At 50.7% G+C, this 20,076-nt stretch overlaps 1 protein-coding gene across 2 annotated transcripts in view; it reads left to right on the top strand.

Annotated features, from left to right (window-relative positions):
• Positions 1–3,127: 3,127 nt before the first annotated feature.
• CHRNA3 (cholinergic receptor nicotinic alpha 3 subunit) overlaps positions 3,128–20,076 on the top strand; it is a 38,006-nt gene continuing 21,057 nt past the window's right edge. For both annotated transcript variants that reach the window (XM_069481530.1, XM_069481522.1), the window contains exons 1-5: positions 3,128–3,381; positions 5,277–5,416; positions 5,527–5,571; positions 6,746–6,855; positions 13,693–14,704. In XM_069481530.1, the coding sequence (XP_069337631.1) occupies positions 3,327–3,381; positions 5,277–5,416; positions 5,527–5,571; positions 6,746–6,855; positions 13,693–14,704 (1,362 nt within the window). In that variant the 5' untranslated portion in view covers positions 3,128–3,326. The remainder of the gene's footprint in view (positions 3,382–5,276; positions 5,417–5,526; positions 5,572–6,745; positions 6,856–13,692; positions 14,705–20,076) is intronic.

The raw sequence follows: 20,076 nt of genomic DNA, 5'->3' as shown, positions 1-20,076 counted from the left end.
CTTGTGGGGTGCGGGGCTGCGAGTGGCCAGGTGGGCAGCTTGCTGCTTTCTTCTGGGTCATGGCTGATGAGGCTCTAGATACACATGTGACCATCGGCCCTCAACCCATCAAACCAGCCACAGCGGGGGAGAGGCAAGGATGGGGGACATGGACTATCCTCTCTGAATGCCTTGGAGGAACTCCAGGAAACCCTGGCTGCAGGGGGCTTCGAACAGTTTAATTGGGGCTCATCTTCCTTCCCTGCACCTGGCACTGGAGGTAAAGATGAGCACACTGGCAGCACCTGGGATGTGTCAGGATGGAGCCAGCATCCAGGCCTTCCTCTCCACGCCCGTCCCCTTGTCCAGCCTTCCCGCTCGGTGCCTGTGCGCTTGCTCCACCTTCCACCTGAGCCTCCCCCCAGTGCACCCAAGCTTTGTCCACCCTGCATCCCTCAGGGCCCTGCCCCGGTCCTTCCTTTGCTGCAATGACACCCCCTCCGAGATGCCTTCCTTAGTCACCCCTTCATTCTAAAGCAGCCTCCCCATGACCGCATTACCCCGTCACCTTCCTCCAGCACTCCTCGGTACCTGGAGCTCCTACCTGGTGGCATGTCTGCCATCCACTCGTCACCCACTGGAGTGGAAGCTCTGTGAGAGCAGGGTCTGCTCCTTCATGTTCGCTGTGGTATCCCCAGGGCCTGGGACAGAGTTCAGCACGCAGTGGGTGCTCAATAAATGTTCATCGAATGAACGAATGGCTCCGACTCCTCCTTCAAGCTCAGGTGCCCCCTGCTGTGAGCAGCGGTCCCTGGTTCCCCCACCTGAAGGGCGCGGCCCCTCCTCCATGACCCCAAGCGCAGGTCACACTCCACTCTGACATCAGGGCCAGGTTCAGGTCTGTCTCCTCACACGTGCTCCGCACAGTGCCTTGCATGTCGTCGTAGGCACTCAAAATACCTGTGGAATGGAGGAGGATTTCTTAAAGAATTCTATTTTTTAATTACTATACAAGAAAATGGACTTTCAAACGTACAGTTCTATGAATTTTAACACATGTAATAGATTTGTGTTACCGCCACCGCAATCAGGATACAGGAGAGATCTGTCACCCAAAACAACTCCCTGCTGCTATTCCTTTATAGTGCAGCCTCCCTCTACTCCTAGCCCGGCAACCACGTACCTTTCCTCCATCACCAACGTTCAATCTTTTCAAAAATGCCATTTGAATGGAATCATACAGTATGTCGCCTTTGGAGACGGGCTTCTTTCATTCAGCATAATGCCTGTAAGATTCCTTGGTGTGTGAGGGTATGGATGGTTTGCTCCTTTGTGTTGGTTAGGCAGTGTGCTATTGTGCGGATACTGAAGCACATTTAGGCGGTTTCTGATTTTTGGCAATTGTGAATAGAGCTGCTATAAATAGTCACGTATAGGATTGTGTGTGAACGAAAGTTTTTATTTCTCTAGATAAATACTCAGGCGTGTGATTGCTGGGTTATATGGTCAGCGTGTGTTTAACCATATGAGAAACTGTTTTGGGGAGCGGCTATACCCTTTTGCAACCCCACCAAAGTCGGAGCAGTCCTGCTCAGCATCCTTGTTTGCACTTGGTATTGACAGCATTTGCTTTTTATTTTAGCTATTCTAGTGGATGTGAACTGGCATATTATCCTGGTTTTAATTTGTATTTCCCTAAGGGCCAGTGATGAACATTTTTTACTTTTTATTTTTTAGTTCTTATTAAGGAACATTTCAAACATATTCTAAAGTAGAGAAAATATTATAGTATAACAAACCTCCAGGTGCAATCACTGAGCCTCAACAATTACCAATTGTTGTACTCTTTTGTCCTTTGTATATCCTCTTTGGCAAAGTGTCTAAATCTTATTTTTTAAATTGGGTTCTTGGTTTTCTTACTATTGAGTTTTACAAACAACTTGTTTGTTGGACGTGTGATCTGCAGTATTTTACCAATGAAGGATTTTTGCCAGGAGGATGAGAATGCTTTAATGGGGGGCCTGAAAGGTGGGTCTTACAAACTGTCTCCTTTTGTTTGATTTTAACATGGGTGAGCAGCCCATTCTGGAACTAACAAAGGCCACTCGCCTTTGCTGAATGCCAAGGGGAGCGTTTACCACAGATTCCTTCTTCCTGTGATAAAGGACATCAAGGAAGCCTTCTTGAGGTGCCCCCATTCCTGGTGGGTGGTCAGAAAGGCCAAGGACCCCAGGGCCGACCCGCCCCTGCACTGTTCGTGGGCGCCCCGGGTTACAGATTGGGGGGGGGCGGGTGGACAGGCGGGTTCTGCCAGGGATCACGAGTGGGAAGCCCGGTGCCCTCTCTGATTGCTTGTCAGAAGAGCAAATGAAACCTCAATTTAAATTCTGTTTCCTTTTTCGTGTCTTTTACTTTTGATTAAAGAACATTTCAGGCCGGGCGCGGTGGCTCACGCCTGTAGTCCTGGCACTCTGGGAGGCCGAGGTGGGCGGATCGTTTGAGCTCAGGAGTTCGAGACCAGCCTGAGCAAGAGCGAGACCCCACCTCTACTAAAAATAGAAAGAAATGATATGGACAGCTAAAAATATATATAGAAAAAAATTAGCCGGGCATGGTGGCGCGTGCCTGTAGTCCCAGCTACTCGGGAGGCTGAGACAGGAGGATCCCTTGAGCTCAGGAGTTTGAGGTTGCTGTGAGCTAGGCTGACGCCACGGCACTCACTCTAGCCTGGGCAACAGAGTGAGACTCTGTCTCAAAAAAAAAAAAAAAAAAAAAAGAACATTTCAAACACATTCTAAATTAGAGAAAATATTATAGTATAACAAATGTCCAGGTACAATCACCGAGCCTCAACAATTTTATCAATTCATGGTCAATATTGTTTCGGCAGACTTCAACCCGCCCCCCAGGCCCTAAACTATAAGGACTTAAAAAAAAATACTGGTATCACATCTGAAACATTTAACAATCAACAGCGTTAAATACTGGAGCTCTCCTTTTGCGCGTACGTTAGAGCCTCTCCTGCAGCGCCCGCCTAGCGCACCGCTCCCAGCCCCCGCGGAGCTGCACACGCCCCGGAAGCCGGGGACAGCGACTCGGCCCCCTTCTTCCCGGCGGGAACAGGACCTGCTCTGCCAGGGGGCGCCGGGCCGTCGGTGGGGTCCGCGGGCCCAGAGGGATAGCCCAGGGCGCGGGGGGCGGGCCGGTCCCGCGGCCCTTTCCCCTAAGCGCCCGCGCGCCTCTGCGCGCCCCGCCCTCGCCGAGACCGCGAAGCCTCGCCCGGGCGCCGGGCTCCGAGTGTGCGGCCTGCGGGGGAGGCCGTCCGTCTCCGCCGTCCGCGCCCCGGCATGGGTGCCCGCCCGCGCTCGCCGCTGCTGCTGCCGCTGCTGTCGCTGCTGTCGGGTACGCCACGGCGGGGGGCCGGGGGCCCGGGGGCTGCCGGCCGGCGCGCCGCGCGGGGAAGCGGACTGAGGGGCGCGGAGGAGCGGGCCGGGGCGCGGCCGGGCCGGCGGGGCACTGGGAGGGGACAGCCCTCCCGGAGGTTCGCGCTCCCGGAGCGTCGAGGGGCGCTTGCCTGCGGGCCGGGGCTCCGGACGGCCCTCTCGTGCTGGCGCGGAGGTCGCGGAGCCGAGTCCGCCCTGCTGGGCGAGCGGGTGGCCGAACTGGCGCGCCCAGGCCGCCGGTGCCCGTCTGCCGCCCGCCCGCCGCCTCGCTGGCGGTGTGGACGGCGGGACTGCGGCCGGGAGGGCTGCAGACTCGTCCAAGGCCGCCGGGCCGGGCCGCACCCCGGCCGTCCCCCGCCCTGGCTCTGCGCGCCCCTCGCGGAACTTAGAGACCCTGAGCCGGCGCGCCTCCCGCCTGTCTCCCGCACACTGACTGCCGCGCTAGGAAAAAAAAATGTTTTTCCTTGGGGCCACGGTGTTTTATCACGAAAATAGAATGGGTACTTCGAAAGCAAAACGATCCTTTCTAATTCAATGAAAAATTTGTTATTTTTAATCATTTTCTGTGAGTGACTTATATGCAACTTGAAAAATAATTCTCGCGGCTCTCAGGGTGAAGAGATGTGAGTTACATATGCTTCACGAGGCCCCGGCTCAAAACTAGCGTGAGTTAAATACAACTCAGGTGGCAGTTCGTGTGCTAGAGAATTAGAGACGCCTGTGAGGAGAAGCCGGCCCTGACCGGCGCCGCTAGAAGGCTCTTGTGGTGCCCTGGGAGGGCTGGGCCGTGGCGGGGCTGCCGGGGGGTTCGCGCAGCCCCCGCGCGGCCGGTGGTCTCCGTGGGAGAACGCGGCGTGGCCGTGCGCTCGGAGCGCTGTGCTGCACTCCCAGCCGGGCTCCTGGGGCCCCTCCTTTCGCTCTGGGGAAGAGCAGCGGAGGGGAGGGCAAAACCCTATTTCAGAACCCAAAAGAATTGGATTCGACTTCCGCAAGGACTCCCCTCCCCCGCCACTCACCCCAGGTCAGTAAGTGGGAAGCAGCAGACGCTGACCCAGGATGGCCCATCCATGCAGGAGGGTGGTGTATGAACAAAGCGGGCTCCCAAGGGTTGCAGAGAGGTCGGAGTCCTTATTCAGGATGTGAAGACAACCCCAGCAAGAACTGTGGGCCGCACTCCCAGATCACGGGAGCCGTGTGGGTACCCTGGCTTCTAAGAGGGCTGGTGGCCAAACTCTTACAGGGCCCTGGGTGGGATGAAGGAGGGCCCCCAACCTGGGCTGCAGTCCCCCCCAGGCTGGGAAGCAGAGCACCTGGGCCTGGGTGGCCCTGCCCCAGGGGTCATCTTTCTATCCTGGAAGCAGAGAGTGGCTGGGCCCTGGCAGACTGCATTTGCACCACACCCTGCCCTGTAGTGACAACAAAGGTAAAGGATAGTCCTTGAGCTCTTACCACATGCCAGCCCCAGCCTAAGCGCTTCATTCATGATAACCTTTGAGGTGGATACACTTATAATCTTTATTTTGACAAATAAGCAAACTGAGGTTCAGATAGGTTAAGCCACTTGCCTGAGCTCACACAGCTCACAATAGCGTCGTGTCAGGCTTTGCACCAGCTTCAGAGCCCAGGCTTGTGACCGCTGTGCTTCTGCCTGAATGTGTGTGACCTGGTGGGATCCTGCCCCTCTGGGACCTCAGTTTCCCAGTGTGTAACTCAAGGGGGAGGCACTAGCCTGGAAGTCAGGGGTTCCAAAGAGTACCCTCAGTCACTGGAGGGGAAGCTGTAGATGGGTGATGTCGGGGCGCTGGGCTGTGGATTCCAGTGATCACCCCTGGCTGACAGTGCTGCCTCCCGCAGTGGCCAGGGCCTCGGAGGCCGAGCACCGGCTGTTTGAGCGACTCTTTGAAGATTACAATGAGATCATCCGGCCTGTGGCCAACGTGTCCGACCCAGTCATCATCCATTTTGAGGTGTCCATGTCTCAGCTGGTGAAGGTGGTGAGTGCTGGCCGGGAGCCTGGCCATGGGGTGCGGGGCTTCTGGAGGAGCCTTCCCAGAGCAATCTTTCTTTGTGTAACTCGCCTGTCCGCTTTAATTTCTCTTTCCAGGATGAAGTGAACCAGATCATGGAGACCAACCTGTGGCTCAAGCAAGTAAGTGCCAGGCCCTACGCACTGCTGCCCCCTGGTGGTGACTGCGGTGTTTGCTGGCCGTGAACCTAGAAGGGCCCAAAGGCCAGGCTTCCTTGTCATGGACCCAGATCAGGGTCTGCCGACTGGCAGATCTGTCTCTTCAGGGGTTTGGGTCACAGACACTGCTCTACAGTGCCCCTGGAAGGACCACAAGGCCTGGCCCCTCAAGTCACAGGTGGACAGACTGCAGCCTGGAGACAGAGACCTCCGCAGCAAAATGGTACAGGCCTGGGAGTGTAGCCCTGGCCCCCAGCGCTAGGGTGGTCCCTTCTTCTTGCCAGAAACTCACTCTTAAGTCAGAATCAGGTGCTGTTGTCATTGTTGGTAGGGTGGGAGTAGGGACTCTGGGTTTTTCTGTTTAGATTGAGACCATCAAATTGACTTCCACGTGTCCTCCCCGGGAAGCTTTGTCCAGACCTCTGAGAGGCATAATGGCCCATTGGCCTGACGGTGACCCTTCTGCCAGGCTGGCCAGCCGAGCGCTCAGCTCATGCAGCCTTCGTCCCCGGGAGGCTGGAAAGCCAGATGGGCACAGTGCCCCACCTGCACTCGATGGTACATGCTCCTTCTGTGGCCACGGCCTCACCTCTCCCCTCCTGGTGCTCAGGATCCCAGCCTCTGCACCCAAACACTTCTTGGGCCTTGATGGGATCACGGCTCTTTCCCCTAGAACCTTTCAGAGGCCGGCCTTGCTTGACCTTGAGGTGGACAGGGTTCTGTGTGTGATTGGAGCGCATCCTCTTACTGGGGCTTCGTAGGGGACTTGTCTGAAACAACCCCTAGAGAGCCATTTCAGGGGATGTAAACAGCAGGAGCTTAAGGCATGAACCTGGACTTGGCACTAGAAGTGACCAGAGAAAGCACCAGTGGCTGCTGTTTTACTGGTGAGGAGCTGGGCTTGCACACAGTCATGGAGGCAGTGGCTCTCCTAGGGCCAGGAGGCGGCCTGCGCATCGGCCCAGCACGCTCCCTTGCTGCGCCCACATGAGAAATCGGGCCGCATGGCCGGCAGCACAGAGGCGGCTCGGTGACACACAGCAGGGGCGGGGAGTCACCAAGATGGGTGGTGTCCAGAGAAATAAAACAAGCTGGTCCTTTTGCTGTGTCCTTCTCCTTCCCTGCCTCTTCCCCCCAGATCTGGAACGACTACAAGCTGAAGTGGAACCCCTCTGACTACGACGGGGCGGAGTTCATGCGTGTCCCTGCACAGAAGATCTGGAAGCCAGACATCGTGCTGTATAACAAGTAAGGTGCTGGGTGGCCGGCTGTCAGCCTGGGCCCTGGGTCCTAGGCCCACTGTGCTTCCAGCCTGGCCTTCCTTGGGCCTTTGCCAAGAGGGCTGCATTCATTAGCTCATTCTGCAAGTTCTTAGTGAGCAACTACTATGTACCAAGTACCAGAGGTGCCAGTGAGCCACAGAGAGCAACTTCAAAGGGGGCCGTGTGTGGGTGGAGGAGGGGCATCTCGGAAAGCTGCGGGGAAGGAGTGGTGTTTGAAGCTGGTCTTGCAGGTCATGTAGGATCTGAGGAAGGGGAGATGGAGCAGGGACGGCTCAGGGAGGCAGGAGAATTGTCATGGGCAGCCAGAGTGACCTCCTTGGCTGCGCTGTGGGATGTAAGGCTGGAAGGATCTGGGCACCGGCCCCAGTGTGTGTGGGGGGCCCCGAGATGCCAGGGGAGGGCCCCGAGTGTGGCATCTGTTACCGGCCTGTGCACAGACAGGAACGGGAGCACACCGTGCCCTCCTCACTGTCTTCTCTGAGAGAGTGAGGGTGCTGGAGAAGGTCACAGCCGTGTGATCCTGAGTCATGTAGTCCCAGGGTTCCCAGCCTGCTGCCTGGCAGTTACCAAGGAGCTTGTTAAACATATAGGTGCCTGTATTTAAAATATTTTCTCATTGTTCCTCATTGTCTTTTCTGAAGTTAATATGTATTACATTGGCCAAAAAAATCTATATACTTGTCCCCGTCTCCTGCGCCACAGAAACACTCAGTGGGTATGGGGTGGGCCCAGGAACGTGTGTTCTCACAAAGCTGTCCTGGGGGCTGTGATGGCCCGCCTGCTTTGGGGATCACAGATCTGGCCCATCCCAACATTCCTCAGGTGTGGGATGAGGCCCAGAGTGACTTCACTCAGTGGACGTGTGGCAGAGCCAGGCCCAGGGTGGTCTCAGCAGTCCGCTGTTTGGGGCTGCTGTGAGCGGTGGGTGCAGGAGGCTGATGCTGTGGTTGAGAGGCTCAGCTGGGCACCCTCAGCCTGCCTCTGTCCCTGCCCTCGAACCTCTTCTTTGCTCTCCCCCGCAGCAAGCCTGCGAGCCTGCCAGCAGACGGTTACCCTCCTGCATGAGTGTGCCCTGCATGCCTCCTCCCATCGGGAAACACTCTGAGCCTTGGGGAAAGGATGGGTGGCCCCCCAGCAGGTGAAGCGGGGTTCCCACATGCAGAGTAGGATGAGCTGTCCGGGCCCCAGCATCCCAGCCCATCTGGGTGGCCGCATCCCAGTTGTAGTTGAGAAGGGTGAGTCCGGGACTGAGAGGTGAGCGGGTGGTTCCTGCCATGCAGGGAAGCTGCTCACGGGCAGCCCCCGCCGTGGACCACCTCCAGGCTCCTCTGGACCCCGCACGTGCACCTTCCCACCAGTGTCGGGAAGCTTCTCTCTTTTTTCTCTTGCAAAGTTTCTTCCCTTGCCAGTCTGAGCCTGCCCATCTCTCTTCCCTAAACCCGCACAAAACTGACACTTTCCACATTTAAGCTCTTTTACTGGGCTAATATAAATTTGAGTTGGTATTTTACAGCATGTACTAGTTTGTTCTCCAGGCATTGAAAAGTACCATTTTTGTACCTGTGCTTTATCTCCAGAGTTAGAATGTTTTTTGAGTTTTTTGTTTGTTTGTTTGTTTTGAGACAGAGACTCACTCTGTTGCCCGGGCTAGAGTGCCATGGCGTCTGCCTAGCTCACAGCAACCTCAAACTCCTGGGCTCAAGCAATCCTCCTGCCTCAGCCTCCCAAGTAGCTGAGACTATAGGCATGCGCCACCATGCCCGGCTGATTTTTTCTGTATATATATTTAGTTGTCCAGCTAATTTCTTTCTATTTTTAGTGGAGATGGGGTTTTGTTCTTGCTCAGGCTGGTCTCGAACTCCTGAGCTCAAAGGATCCACCCACCTCGGCCTCCCAGAGTGCTAGGATTACAGGCGTGAGCCACCACGCCTGGCCAGAATGTTTTAACCATGAAACATTTTTCAGCGAGACACTTCATGTAGAATTAGTCTAATCTGATTGTAGTGAATAAAAGCACTCTGTGTTTAGGTTTTTATCCTGTATTAGTACACACGAATATGTTTTACTATTAATATTAGTACTGTGGGTTTTACGTTAGTATTGGGACTAGAGAAGCTGTGATTTTTGCTGAATCCCGACTTCCTGGTCCCTGGCAAAAACAAAAGGGGGTCTCTACTCCAAAGACAGTCCTTGTTTTATTTACTGTTTTTCCAAGGAAACACAGCATTTATACATACGTTTCTTCTATGTCATTTATGTTTGTAGACTGGTCCTCAAAGAACTGGGAAACAAGATAAACTTAACTGGTTTGCAGAATTTTTTCCTTTTTCTGTGAACTGTCATAGAAATCTCATGGTCCAAAGGCTCTTAGGGAACTGAGCAGAGCGTAGAGAGTTTTTGCTAAGCTAGAATTAAGAAAATGGGCAAAAATTGTAATCTTATGTTTGGGGTTTTATTGCTGTTTTCTTGCTGGCAATCTTGGGTGAACCACTAGGGGGCTTTAGGATGTATGATTTTAACAATAATGAGAGACATAATGAAATGCTTCAAATTGATATGGAGAAGAGCAAATATCGTAAGGAATTTCCTTGGAATCCAAAGCTGAAAGCAACATCTTACAGAAAATCATCCACCTCGTCATCTCTCTCCTAGTGAGAACTTAGGATGCTCAAGACTGGCCCTGTGTTGAGGGTTTCTCTTCATTTTTAACACTAGAAACATCTTTTTTCTTATACCAAAGTTTCTCCTGTGATGTAAACTCACTGTAACCTTTCTAGGGAATACTTTTAGGTCACTTGGCTGGGTGTCGCATTCTTGCCTCCTGTTTTCCTTCCAGGAAAATCTTTAAAATGCTGCCTCACTGTCTTCTGGTGTAAAGTGTTGCTGTCAAAATCTGATGCGAATCTAACTGTGTTTTCCTTGTAAAATAGAGTGACTTTTGAGAGGAAAAGGAGACACTGTTAGTAAGCATGCCAGGACTGCAGATGTAGACCTGGACTTCCCTGGGAAAAGGGGGATGGTTGCCCATTTTATTTATAAGTGGATTGTTCTTTTTGTGTGGCTACCCAAGGGATTCTTCCCTTTGTCTTTAAAGTCTAGTTGTTTTACTCTGCACTGGGTACGTAATAAGCCTTCTTTTAGTCCAGGAAAGTTTTTTTTTTTTTTTTTTTTTTTTTTAAATTACAGTTGTTAAGCTTTGTTCTGTTCTATTGCTTTGATTTTCTCTCTAGAAACTCATTTATATATATATATTTTGGAACTTCTTTGCCTATATTCTCTATATGTTATAGTCTCTCAAATTCTTTCTCTTTTTGTTGGATTGTAAAAGATTTTTTTTCTCCTTTCTGTCTTCTATTTCCATGACTACGCTTTCCATGGTGTCTGCGTGTTCTTACGTTTCTCTTAATTTCATCTTTGTTTCTAAAATTATTTTTTTTTCCTTTTTCCTAATTCTTTCCTATGTTCTATCAGTTCTTTACACGTCCTCCTGTTGCTTAGCCAAATTATTTCTTTTCTATTTCTGGTTCATGCTGCACTTTCACAGTTTCTAAAGATTGCTTAGTTTCTTTCAGCGTAATTTGTGATATCGGATCATAGTCAGCTTCACTTGCTTCGTGGCTCTGTTTTTATGTCCTGCCCTTTTCTACTTGTGTGCCGTTCGGTCACTCGTTTTGTGCCTTCCTTTCAGGACAGGTTCCTGGAGGGGTTGTTGGGGGCGGGGGGAACAGAGAGGTCTTCTCGTTGCGGCTGCTTAAGAGTCCCCTCTTCAGTTAGTTACCTTCAAGTGACACAAGGCTGGCCTCTCTGGGTGGCCCCTCCACAGTCCACAAGCTGCTGCCTCTGGACGCCGACTTCTCTGGTTTCTGAACCTCCTGTCTCTTCTCATCCCCAGTTTCCTACCCTGTTCGGTCTGGATCCTGCCCTAAGCAGCCTCTTCTCTGAGTGGGTCTCCGTCCTGGCAGGGAGGTTTGGGGAGGCATTTCTGAGATGCTCAAGAGCCCACGGCAGCCCTGACCTCTCTGCGGACCCTAGGTGGAGTCCCACAGTCTTTTTTCATTCTTGCCCACAAGGCGGAACCCGGGAGCCCCTGTGTTTCGCTGTTCCCTTGCTGAGGATTCAGTGCGGAGCAGGGTCCTCTGTCGTGAGGGGCAGCCACTCCTTGGAGATGTTTAGGACATGAGAACCGCCCCCCTTCCCACCCCTCGGTTACCTCCACCCAGCGTGGATCCCACGTGGGCCCTGCATGTCCTGCTGGTGGCGCTGGTCTGGCTGCAGCTCTCACATCTGCGGGTCAGGGCATACGGTGTAGCCTAACTCCACAGATGATGTCAGTAGGTTGGTTCTTTTGCTATCCTAGTTGCCCTATTTTTCTGAGTGAATTTAGAGAGATTTAAAAAACCTATACCATCGTGATCTTTCTCATACCACTCGCCACCCTCGCCCTGTTTATGTTCTTCAGCTTCCCTTGTATTAAAGTGACAGCTCAGCCCATCATTTGCACCCCCGCCCCTCCCCCCCCCACCTTTCTTTAATCAGCCCACATGGATTCGTGGTGAGTCGCTCGGCCCCTCCCGCCTCTGCCACCCTTTGCTGCCGGCCATCTGTTGGGCTCCTTAGGGGTGTGTGATCCTGATTTCTATCTTGGTCCTTGGTTTGGTCAACATATATTTACCGAGTGCCCTTTATGTGGCTGGGGCCGTGCCAGACCCTGGTCCCAGGCTGAGTCTTCATGTTCTTTGGCTCCTGGTGGCAGAGATGGGACAGTTGACATTGCTCCGGACACACACAGGCCTTCTGAGCTGGGCAGACACAGCCAAGGGGTTCTGTGGGCAGCAGCTGTTGTGACCAGGACACCCAGAAACGAGCACTGCAGCCAAGCTAGGATTATCTCTGGGGTGTGTCCTTTGGGTACGCACACACTTCTGCGTCTCCTCGCATGGGGACCCAAGTGAACGGCCGAGGCTCTGCCACAAACTCTTTGTGGGACCTTGAGCAAATCATTCGTATTCTCTGACCCTCTGTTTCCTCTTCAGCAAAATGAAGGGATTGGACTAGAGCAGGGGTCAGCAAATGTTTTCTGCAAAGAGCCAGAGAGTAAATATTTTAGGCTTTGTGGGTCATATGGTCTCTGTCACAGCTACTCAGGTCTGCCCTTGGAGCTTCAAAAGTAGCCATAGACAGTAGACAACAAATGGGAGTGGCTCTGTTCCAATAAAAATTTAATTACAGAACTAGGGGCAGGCCCACGGGCCATGGTTTAGTCGCCCATTGGACTAGACCCTGGGATTTGAAGGTCCCTTAGTGCTCTGACATTTTGTTGATCCGAGATTCTGTAGGAATGTTGTTCAGGAGGCCTCTGTCTTCCTGAGGGTCTTTTCAACCTTCTGCTTAGCCCAGTGGCAGTGGGGGCCCTCGGGGGCTAGACGTGGACTGGGTCAACGGGGGCTGTGTGGTTCCCCACCTCCGTGCCAATCCTCACACTTCTGTCTGCTGCCTGGAGCTGGGGATAATCTTGTGGGAAATTGGGGGCACAGTGGGAGTGAAGTGTGGGCTAAGAATGTATAATATAAACTCAGCAGGGCACCTTTGGGGCAAACCAGCAGGCCAGAGTAAAGGTGGGTAGTGGCTTTGGCATTGAGCCTACAGGTGTAATGACTGTTCTGCTCGACTGAGGCACATGAGGGTACGAGGGCCAGAGACTAGCAAGGGGAAAAGACATGCCCCAGAACATCCCCCTTCTGTTTGCACAGGTTCCTATCCAGAAACAGCAACATAAGGACATCCCTAAGTGTTTAGGTTTTGTAACTGTTTTCAGCTCTGGAGGTACAAGGCAAAGGGGTGTGGTGGCTGCTCCCTTTTGAAGGACAAGAAAGCCTTGGCCTGCAGAATGCTAAGAAACCCAATAGGGCCAATCTAAGGAAATGCCACCAAGGCTTCCCTGGGCAGGGGCATTGTTCTGAGGACCAACTGGCCTTTCTGTCAGATGCCCCCATCTGGCCATTGTGGATGGAACGCCGCGTGCAAAACCCCGTGGTATTGAGTTTGTCGGCAGCTGACGTTCTGTTGAACGAGCCAACAAGACCACTCTGAGAAAGATGTGTATCTCTGTGTGAAAAGAAAGTCAGGGCACACATGGGGAAAAGGAAGGGAGAAGAAATATGGGGAGAAAATGGGGACAGATAGGGAAATAGAAGGTGAAGAAAGCTATTGTGCTGAATTTGAAGGACAAGGAGGCGGAAGACGTGAGTGTTCGCTGGGAAGCCGTGCTGGGAAGCAGGAGAGTGCGGGGAATGGAAGATTCGGGACCCAGGGGGAGGGCTTGGAAATAAACCCATCTGCCAAGGTTCAGTGTAATGGCAGTGGGCTCCCACAGGGGCTCTGTGCAGCCCCTTCCAGCTCCACAGCCTGGTTTCACATACGTGTTGGGTGCCCAGTGCAGACTGAATGAAGAACGGTCCAAACCACGAGGTTCGAGCCACAGGGACAGCAGGTGGCAAATATTCCCTAAGGCTGCCTAAACTCCTGGCTCCAGGGTGACTCCTCTCATCCCATTTCTTTAATTAAAAGGGGAAAAAATCCTTTTCTAGCATTTGGGAGTGTCTCTGTAAATACCAGCATGGAATGAACCTGTGCTGGGTCCCAGTACTCCCTGGTTAAACGGGGCGGTGAACTGGGTGACCTTTTATGGCACTTTTTTTTTTAGCTCTCACCTTCCGCAGCTTTACAAATCGTGCCTTGCCGCGAGAAGCCGGACTAGCTGGCCATGCAGTAGTGATGCTGCGCCTCCTCTTTGTCTTTGCAGTGCCGTTGGGGACTTCCAGGTGGACGACAAGACCAAAGCCTTGCTCAAGTACACAGGGGAAGTGACGTGGATACCTCCAGCCATCTTTAAGAGCTCGTGCAAAATCGACGTGACCTACTTCCCGTTCGATTACCAAAACTGCACCATGAAGTTCGGTTCCTGGTCCTACGACAAGGCAAAAATCGACCTGGTCCTGATCGGCTCCTCCATGAACCTCAAGGACTACTGGGAGAGCGGCGAGTGGGCCATCATCAAAGCCCCGGGCTACAAACACGACATCAAGTACAACTGCTGCGAGGAGATCTACCCCGACATCACGTACTCACTGTACATCCGGCGCCTGCCCTTGTTCTACACCATCAACCTCATCATCCCCTGCCTGCTCATCTCCTTCCTCACCGTGCTCGTGTTCTACCTGCCCTCCGACTGCGGCGAGAAGGTGACCCTCTGCATCTCCGTCCTCCTCTCGTTGACCGTGTTTCTCCTGGTGATCACCGAGACCATCCCCTCCACGTCGCTGGTCATCCCCCTGATCGGAGAGTACCTCCTGTTCACCATGATTTTTGTCACCTTGTCCATCGTCATCACGGTGTTCGTGCTCAACGTGCACTACAGAACCCCGACCACGCACACGATGCCCGCGTGGGTGAAGACCATATTCCTGAACTTGCTCCCCAGGGTCATGTTCATGACCAGGCCGGCAAGCAGCGAGGGACACACTCCGAAGCCAAGGCCCCTCTACGGTGCCGAGCTGTCGAATCTGAATTGCTTCAGGCACGCAGAGCCCAAAGGCTGCAAGGAAGGCTACCCCTGCCAGGATGGGATGTGTGGCTACTGCCACCACCGCAGGATAAAAATCTCGAATTTCAGCGCCAACCTCACGAGAAGCTCCAGTTCTGAATCTGTCGATGCTGTGCTGTCCCTCTCTGCTTTATCGCCAGAAATCAAAGAAGCCATCCAAAGTGTCAAGTATATTGCTGAAAATATGAAAGCGCAGAATGAAGCCAAAGAGGTAAGGATATAGCTGTTATTGTATCATTCATTCAGTCAACAAACATTGATGCGTTCTTTGTGGGGCGAGGCATGGGGTGGGGGTTAAGAAATTAGACTCTGGAGTCAGTAGCCTGTGTTCAGACCAGTTATATGTCACCTCTCTGAGCCTGTTTTCTCATCTGTAAAATGGGATGATAAAGCTTGCTAGCATTAATATGTGGTGCTCTGAAGTTAGCCACCAGGCTGCCAGCAGTCTGGACCATCAGAACGCCTGACACCGAGAGAGTGGATCGGGAGATGGGCCAGAAGGGGGATTGTGGCCAGGTCATCTCCAGTTAGTATTAATTAGCTGATGTTACATTTTAATTTTTACTTTGCAATCGTGTGTGTGTATGTGTGTGCCTTTTGAGGTATAATTTACATGGAATAAAGTGCACACTTCCTATACATCTCAATGAATTTTTACATTATGTATACACCCATGGAACCACGATCCAGGTAAAGCTATAGAACATTCCCAGTGCCCCAGAAAGTTCCCCAGTAACCCTGCCCAGTCAGTATCTTCCTCTCCGCTCGATAACCACTATCCTGACTTCTTTGACGTTGATTACTTTTACCTGTTCTTGAACTTCATGTACATGGAATCACATACTATAAACTCTTTTGTGTCTGACTTCTTTCATTCAACATAATGTCTTTGAGGTTCATCCTTGTTGCTATTTTTTTATTAGTGGGTAATATTCCGTAATATGACTGTAACACTGCCTTCTGTTTATGTGGTTTACAATATTTGGGCATATGGTTATTTCCAGTTTGGAGCTACTGTGAATAAATCTACATTCATGTCTTTTGGTGAACACATACGCTCATTTCTCTTGGATATATACCTAGGAGTGGAATTGCTGGATCATTGCAAAGATTTTTTTTTTTTTAATTTCAGCATATTATGGGGATACAAAAGTTTAGGTTACGTATATTGCCCTTCCCCCCCCCCCCCAGAGATGTATTTTTAACTTTAGTGGATACTGTAAGATTTCCAACATATTTGAACCATTTGACACTCCCCTGGCAATGTTTGAGAGTTCCAGTTGCTTTACATCCTCACCAACATGTGTGAAGTGGTATCTCACCACTGGTTTAGTTAGCACTTTCCTGTTGAGTAATTATTAGGGCTCTTTTGTCATATGCTTCTTGGCTATTCGGATATCTTCTTTTGTTAAGTATCCATTCACATTCTTTTGCCCTTTTTTTTTCCTTGTGAGATGGGGGTGGGTCTCACTAAGTTGCCCAGGCTGGTCTTGAACTCCTGGCCTCAAGCAATCCTCCTGCCTTGGCCTCCCAAGTAGCTAGGGCTACAGGTGTGAGCCACTGTGTCCAGCTCTTGCCCATTTTAATCAGGCAAACTTTGTTCTATTTTCTCCACAAATTTTATGCTCAAATTTAAGAACTTAGGGTTTATGTCAAATACTAAGAATAGGAAAGTTTTACACTAAATGTCACGTTTGGCTACTCTATGACTCTCTGTATACCACCAAAGTTACCAGGGTCACACTTAATTTTATAAAGAAGCTCTGCTTTAAAATTAAGTGGCTCTGCCTTAAGATGTTTATTAGCAAAGATCTAATTACCAGATAATTTCGGCCCCTGAGCCATGGCAGGTAATTAATATTGGTAAGGAATGTCTGGAGCCTCTTTAATTCAGTGTGAGTGTCACACTGCAGTAGACGACAGGGGGAGATAGCCATGGCCGCCTTCATCTCCTCACCTCCACCCACCTGAGTGTGCAAAACCTCCAGCTGATCCTAGTCATTGAGCCCAAGAGTCAGGCACTCAGTTGAAGCAATTGTTGGGTATTAAGTAAATGGATCAGTTAAAATCTCGTGTCTACCACTGGTAACTCTTGTAGACATTCTGTATCCTTTCTTTACTCATTTTTAAAATAATCATTTAAGTTAGCGATGATTTTACTAAAGGTTGAGAAGTAAGTACTCATACTCTAGCCTTTGTCAGGCTATTAGAAATTACCTTTATTCCCAAAATTATATACCGGACACTATACAAAGTGTTAGAGTTTCAGAAGGGTCTAAGACATGGAGACAGACATGTTAAAAAAATTCTTATTAAAAGGGAGGCCACAAACTTAAATATGAGGCAGGTAAATTAGTGAAATGGCCTGAATGTGGCAACAGGGAGGGGTGGAGTCTGTGGCAAACTGGTGGCACACGGTTGATCTCAAGCGGCAGCCACTGCTCAACCTCTGGTCATCTGTTTCCACGTGGGAGTGTGGACCCATTATTGCCGGGTCTTCCAGTTTTTCCAGAGAAAGCAGAAATCTGGCCAGCAGGCCACCAGATTGCGGCCTGTCTGGAAGAGGGTAGCAAGTGTTAGAATAAAGGTGCCCGCTCAGCGCTCAAAGTAGAGCTGAGCTGTCTGAAGGACTTGCTGCTTTCCCTCTTACTGAGCGACTGACACTATGACACCGTCTTCCAGAGATACTTTAATTTCCTACATGTCTGGCCCTAGCTTGGCTGGTTTTAACTGTCCTCGGCTCCTAGGAGCCTAGCCTGAGGCCGAGGCTGTTTTCCCAGGGCCGTTTCCTGAGGGTGCTAGGAGCCTGGACACACTCAGGGGTGCTGAGGGGGAGTCGCATCGGGCCTTGGCCATCCCCTTTGCTCACACTTAGTCTTATTAGTGAGGAGTTTCATTAGCAATAATACCCTAAGTTCAGAGCTAGGGCTAGGATTGGGTTACAAGATTAGGAAACTGGTTAGGGAGCTCACCTGTGCACGTGCTCTTTGCTGGCAGTGGTTCTGAGGGCCAAGGGCTCAGGGGTGGGTCCATTGTGGGACTTGCTCTCTGGGCCCTGGAGGTGTGCACAGATCGCAGCTGTGATCTTTCTAGCTAATGATGGAGACAACCTTTATTTTGTGTTTGGTTGAGATATATAGATACAGATAAAATTTCATTCCAATAGGAGCCTGACCTTTGATTAATGATTTAATTTACATGTGTTGTAATTACTGTTTTAGCAGGGTTACATTTCTGTCATTTCATGTTTTCCATTTATTCTTTATTTCCATATCAGATGGGTAATGGGCCGCGTATGTTCTGCATTTATTCTTCTGTAGCTATTCCTGACTCATTTAAACCCACACCAAGTTCCCTTCTCCATCCATCAGTCTCTTATGTTTTTCAGTATGTGTGTCTTACACCTGTGGTCCCCTAGGCCAGGGACTGGTACCGGTCTGCGGCCTGTTTAGGAACCAGGCCACACAGCAGAAAGTGAGTGGTGGGTAGGCGAGTGAAGCTTCATCTCTATTTACAGCTGCTCCTCATTGCTCACATCACCGCCTGAGCTCCGCCTCCTGTCAGATCAGCCACAGCATTAGATTCTCATAGGAGCACGAGCCCTACTATAAACTGCACATACGAGGGATCTAGGACACGCACTCCTTATGAGAATCTAACGCCTGATGATCTGAGGTGGAGCTGAGGCCATGCTGCTAGCGCTGGGAGTGGCTTGGCTTGGCTGCAAATACAGATTGTCATTAGCAGAGAGGTTTGACTGCAGAGACCATAATAAATCAATTACTTGCGGACTCATATCAAAACCCTCTCAGTGAGTGGCAAGTGACAAGCTGGATCTGGTGGCAGGCTTTACAGTGGCAAGTGAGTTGATGTACTTCAGTTGTACAGCTGCATCTGGTGGCAGGCTTTAAGTCTGAATCCGACACTTATTTAAGTCTTCATGTGGCCCACCCATTATTTTATTTACCACTTCTATCCGCGCCTCTTTCCCTCACTGTGCACTTGTCTCAGTCACAGTGTTGGTAAGGCGACAAGCTAACCCTGGCGAAAATGAGCAAAAACCAAACACATCTGGAGAGCTTCTTTGCAAAGGGAGAAAGACTCAATGATGAGACAGCAGAAGACTCTAAGGCTGCCAACAAAATGAAAGCTGCATTTAAAAGAAAATCCCAAGAGTCCTGCTTAAATTACGGGTTCATTGCAACAGGTGATTCACGTTCTCCAAACTGGCTTTGTGTAATATGTGACCATGAAACCGTCAGAACTGCTTCCCCACATGGAGACCAAGCACATGCCCACATTAAAAGACAAGCCTTTGGAGTTTTTCAAAAGAAAAACAAAAGTGAACACAAAGAACAGAAGCAATTATTGAAGGCCGCTACTTCATCAAATGTGTCTGCATGGATAGCACCATTCTTAGTGGCTAACCGCATTGCTAAAGCTAAGAAGCCCTTTACTATTGGTGAAGAGTTGACCCTGCCTGCTGCTAAGGACAGTTGCCGTGAACTTTTAGGAGAGGCTGCAGTTCAAAAGGTGGCACGGGTTCCTCTTTCGGCCAGCACCGTATCTAGACAAATTGATGAAACAGCAGAGGATACTGAGGCACAACTGCTAGAGAGGATTAATGAGTCACCATGGTACGCAATCCAGGTTGATGAGTCTACCATTGTTGACAACAAGGCAGCAATGCTTGTTTTTGTGCAGTATATTTTTCAGGAGGATGTGCACGAGGAGATGTTATGTGCACTTTTGTGGCCAACCAACACCACAGCTGCAGAACTGTTCAAGTCTTTGAATGATCACACATCAGGAAAACCGAATGGGTCATTTGTGTCGGTATATGCATGGACGGAGTGGCCGCCGTGACTGGACGGCTTTCGGGTTTCACTACTCAGGTCAAGGAGGTCGCTTTTGAATGCGAGTCTGCGCACTGAGTGTCATCCATAGAGAAATGCTGGCTAGCCGGAAAAGTGTCACCTGAACTAAACAACATTTTGTAGGATGTGATTATTAATAAAATGATCAACCACATTAAAGTACATGCCCTTAACTCACGTCTGTTCACGCAGCTCTGTGAGGAGATGGGCACAGAGCACGCACATCTTCTCTTACACACAGAAGTGACAAGGTTTTCTAAAGGTAGATCACTGACCAGAGGTTTTTGAGTTATGAGAGCCGCTCCAGAGATTTCTTTTAGAAAAAGTCACCACTGGCAGCACATTTTAGTGACAGTATGATTTGCAAAACTTGCTTAGTTGTGTGACATATTCAACCTGCTCAGTGCACTTAATCTGTCACTTCAGGAAAGAATGACAACTGTGTTCAAATCGGCAGATAAAGTGGCTGCATTCAAAGCCAACTGGAATCATAGTGGCAACGAGTGAACGTTGGGATTTTTGACGTTTCAAACATGAGCAGAGATTTTGAAGGAGACTGAGCCTGGGCCTTCTTTCTCCCAGCTGGTGCATGATCACCTGTCTCAGCTTTCAAAAGAGTTTGAGCTTTACTTCCCAACCACAAAGACCCCTGAACTGGGAAGGAATGGATCCGCGACCCATTTGTGAATAAGCCAAGTGAATCAAC

This window comes from Eulemur rufifrons, chromosome 2 (assembly GCF_041146395.1).
Source record: "Eulemur rufifrons isolate Redbay chromosome 2, OSU_ERuf_1, whole genome shotgun sequence".
Taxonomy (NCBI): Eukaryota; Metazoa; Chordata; class Mammalia; order Primates; family Lemuridae; genus Eulemur; species Eulemur rufifrons.
This window is presented reverse-complemented; position numbering and strand designations above follow the sequence as displayed.